The sequence below is a fragment of the Propithecus coquereli genome, unplaced genomic scaffold (genome assembly GCF_000956105.1).
Source record: "Propithecus coquereli isolate 6110/MARCELLA unplaced genomic scaffold, Pcoq_1.0 Scaffold69, whole genome shotgun sequence".
NCBI classification, from domain to species: Eukaryota; Metazoa; Chordata; class Mammalia; order Primates; family Indriidae; genus Propithecus; species Propithecus coquereli.
In genome coordinates, this window is record NW_012152951.1 from 3,935,964 (window position 1) to 3,939,889 (window position 3,926).

The following is a 3,926-nucleotide window of genomic DNA, read 5'->3' on the forward strand; positions in this document are numbered from 1 at the left end:
GCTGTTGGGAGGTTTGGATAGGCTCACTAATGGTAGCTCTCATTAGTGTTAGCAAATATGCAACACAAAAAGCTAGGGCAGTGTCCTCTATTTGTGCTTTCGGGGTAAAAATACAATCACTTGTAACCTAGGATTTAGGTTGAAGGTTCTAGGATGCCTTTTTCACACACTGTTAATTGTAGCCATAAAATAATAGGGCAAGCAGCCACACTGATGTAATTATTTTGGGAACAGCTATTTAGTCTGACAAAAATTGGACCCTAAAAGTAAAGACAGTAAAATTCTCCTTTTATAGATGGCTAATGAATCTCAAACAAACAGACAAAACCCAAGGTGAGAAAATTAAACCTAAATAAGAATGCTTTTGGGATTTTTTTAAGAAAGTTTTTTCAACTTTAGTTTTACCTGGACACATTGCAATCAAAATCTTGACCTTCATATAATGAGTCAAGGAAACAGTTGGCACTTCCCAAGGTGGACAAAGAATGTTTTGCAACTTCAGCACTGTTCATCAGTTTCATCATGGCTCGGGCATTTCCTCTCACATCATGTTTGAAGGATCTAAATTAAAAATACAGCCTTTCAAGTTTAAAATCACTGGGCCATTAAGAATTTATCGTAACTAAAATCTGGATAATCCCTATTAGAATAATAATAAACTCATGAATCAATATTACATACTACATTTTAGTATTCTGCTTCTAATTCCTCTAAATTTTCCTAAGAACATTCTCTGCAATTAAAAGAAGGGTCTCCTCAAGAAAAATAACCAATTTACCGAGTATTTTGAATTGGTGCACTATGTAACCATAATAGTAGGTTATACTTTGAAGCAAGCAGAGTAGACATGATCCTTCACGTGAGACAACCAGAGGTTGAAGGAGATTTATGTAACTGGGTTAAAGTCTCCTATGTTACCCTTTATAATCACGGTACTATCATTGTTAATTGGTTTAAAATTACCAGTTGAGCATTAAAAAAAAAAAACAAACCTGAAAGTGCTTCTTCGAAGAAATTTGACACATACAAAATAAATAAATTACAGCTCCTCTATTTCCAATGAGTTCATTTGTAAAACTACTTGCTAAGTAGTGATCAATGGTTTTGTTTAAACGATAACTTTACAACAAAAAGCAGTATAGGTCTTTATTAAACAAGTGAGAAATTACCATTTTTCCAAGACTTTTCAACCAATGAATTTAATCAAACTGGTAAAAATACTGTTTCAACTACATTTTTTTTTTTTTTTACAGCAGCAATATCCAAGTATAACCGTTATATATTTGACTCTTGCTATGTCTAAGCAGGATCAGAATTCTGAATGAAGTAATTACATCCAGTAACAAGACTAAAATACTCCTTGTGGTAGACTGGTAATTAAACACTCCATAAGACATTAACTCACTGGAATATGATGATAACATAATACAATCTTCACCAGATCTAAAGTTATAAAAAACTGTTCAGAAGGCAGCAAGGCCTCAGTGCTTATACCAGACAGAATAGCAGTACATGAAGAATCAGAAAAACAAACTTGAGATCCAAGCTTACGCAGTTTAATGTCTGGTGGTCTCTTTATTCTAAGTAAAAAATCCAAGTAGCACACTGCATAGGGCACAGCCTGGCTCTGCTTCCTTGCTATTGCTCAAATAGGACATTATAACTCCAGATATGAAAATATCTAGTTTCCAAGCAATGAAAAAAAAAACAAAAACCACATTCTCCTTTGTAGCTGGATAATTTAAAATAAATTAGAAAAAAAATAAAAAACTGGAAGAGAAACTTCTATCAAAATGTATTATCCAGGCCATTAACACTCACCTCTGGAACTCAGAAGCTAGAAACTGTGCTAAGGTTTCAGTGAAATGTGCACCACCGATGTTATCATCAGTGTTTGTCGAAAGAACTCGATATATTCCACTGTTAACTTCCATGACACTGAGAGATAAGGATGTTCCGCCAAGCTTAAACACCAAAATATTGCTTCAAGAGAAGGACAGAGTTAGTTATTAGCAAACCACAACATTTTAAAGCTAGGTTGAACATTAGGAGTCACTTAGTTTAATCACTTTAAATTATAAATGAGGAAACTGAAAATCTCAGATGAGTAATTAGGTTGTTCACAGTCACTCAGTGATGAATTCAGCCTCAAACCCAGACCTTCTGAACCAAGTCAAATTTCTTTTTTACTTAGTCGTGCGGGTACAACTGCATTCTTCTGAGTAACTAGAATTCATACCACTGACTTTTCAAAGGAAATCAAGAAGACATTTGTGATTATACTGAATTTTAAGCAAATTGAATATAGACATTCTATGTGTTAATACTATGCAATTTACTTAGTGTAATAACATATTCTGTAGATAGAAAACATATGCAAAACTAGGTGCTAATTCCCAATTTCTCCAGCATCAGAATTCAAAATTTGGTATTGGTTCTACATTTATCTAGTTTATCTAAAAATAATTTCCTAGTGACTTACACATATTAATTTCTTTCACTGTGAGATAAGAATGAGGTGAAACAATTAGGGAAAGTCAACACTGTATCTCAATTCATTTCTCTAAAGTTGTATGAACATCGAGTCTATCAAGATGTGCTGATAGCTAAATCAGGAATAAGTATCTTACTATTTCACCATCAAAAGGAGTCTCAAGTCCGTATGCTGGATTTCCCCCATCTCCTGTCAAATCAGATGTATATGAAAGTAGCCACTGTTCTAAACATGTCTTATAATTTTTAAAATCGGTAGAAAAATCAGCAGTGCCCTAGCTTGAGTTGGAACTTGGCCAGGCGTGTAATTTTCAAATCTTCCTCCAATAAAGGGACAAAATGAAGGCGATTAAAAAAAAAGGACAGAAAAGCTCAATCTTCCCTCCTGTTATGTCCTTTCTGTTTTTCCTAGGACCTCTTTCTTAACTACTAATATTTGAAAACCTCTAGGTAAGAGTTTCAATATCTTTCCATCCATCAAGTTTGGGAGCCACTACATTACATAACAATTCTTATTGATATAATTGCTATAATCTAAAATGTTCCCTGCACTAAAAAAACTTAAAACTGCAAATATGGTTTTTACCTTTTTCCAGTGGGGGAGTCTTGTCCAATTCCATAGGCAAGAAGAGCTGCAGATGGTTCATGGATTAATCGCAAAACATTAAATCCAGCAGCTCCTGCTGCGACTCTGTGAACAATTTGCTTTCAATGAATTTAATACCACAACATATTCAATATTACATTTTTAGAAATGCTCTGCTAAAGATTTTATGCAACAGCAAATAAGATTTCACAAGTAAAACATGAAGTGCAATGATCTTTAGAAGAAAACAGAACACAAGAAATGGATGTGACTTATTATAAATGAGTTCACTTCTGTTTAAAATTATAATGTTCAAAGCCTATTTTCTTGACAAATAAAATGTGTGCTTATATTGAATAAGGAAAATAAAGCTCTCAAAAATGTCCATGCTAAAAAAAGAAATTCACTTTCTCCGGGCAGTCTTTCTGGGTTCTCAAAGCCTTCATGCCAGCCAGAATTTCCCCATTCAAGACACTATCACCCTTTATCACAATGACTTTGTTATTAATAATTCTGTGAGGTCAGAAACCATGTCTTATTTATATCTATATACTCAATCCTGAATACAATGTGGCTTAAACAGTAATCAATAAACATTTGTTGAGTGAAAAAGAAAATGCCTATGCTTACAAACTTTACAAAAAGATTAAGACAGATTCCTAAAACATTTGAAATTTTCCAATTGCTTTAATGTAGGGTCACAGTTTTTATAAGTAAATAAGGCAATTCTCTGCCATAGAAGCAACTTCAATATTTGCCAAAGCTCCATATAGAGCTCTATTCAGCAAAGACATGCGTTCACCAATGACATCTGCATAATGACATGTAAAAACTAAGGGCAACTTTT

The 3,926-nt window shown here is 33.6% G+C and overlaps 1 protein-coding gene across 1 annotated transcript in view; it reads right to left on the reverse strand.

Annotated features, from left to right (window-relative positions):
- LOC105823696 (heat shock 70 kDa protein 14) overlaps positions 1 to 3,190 on the reverse strand; it is an 18,344-nt gene extending 15,154 nt beyond the window's left edge. The window contains exons 1-3 of the mRNA XM_012660956.1: positions 3,080 to 3,190; positions 1,822 to 1,983; positions 406 to 561 (exon numbers count right to left, since the gene is read on the reverse strand). Of these exons, the coding sequence (XP_012516410.1) occupies positions 406 to 561; positions 1,822 to 1,934 (269 nt within the window). The 5' untranslated portion in view covers positions 1,935 to 1,983; positions 3,080 to 3,190. The remainder of the gene's footprint in view (positions 1 to 405; positions 562 to 1,821; positions 1,984 to 3,079) is intronic.
- Positions 3,191 to 3,926: the final 736 nt, after the last annotated feature.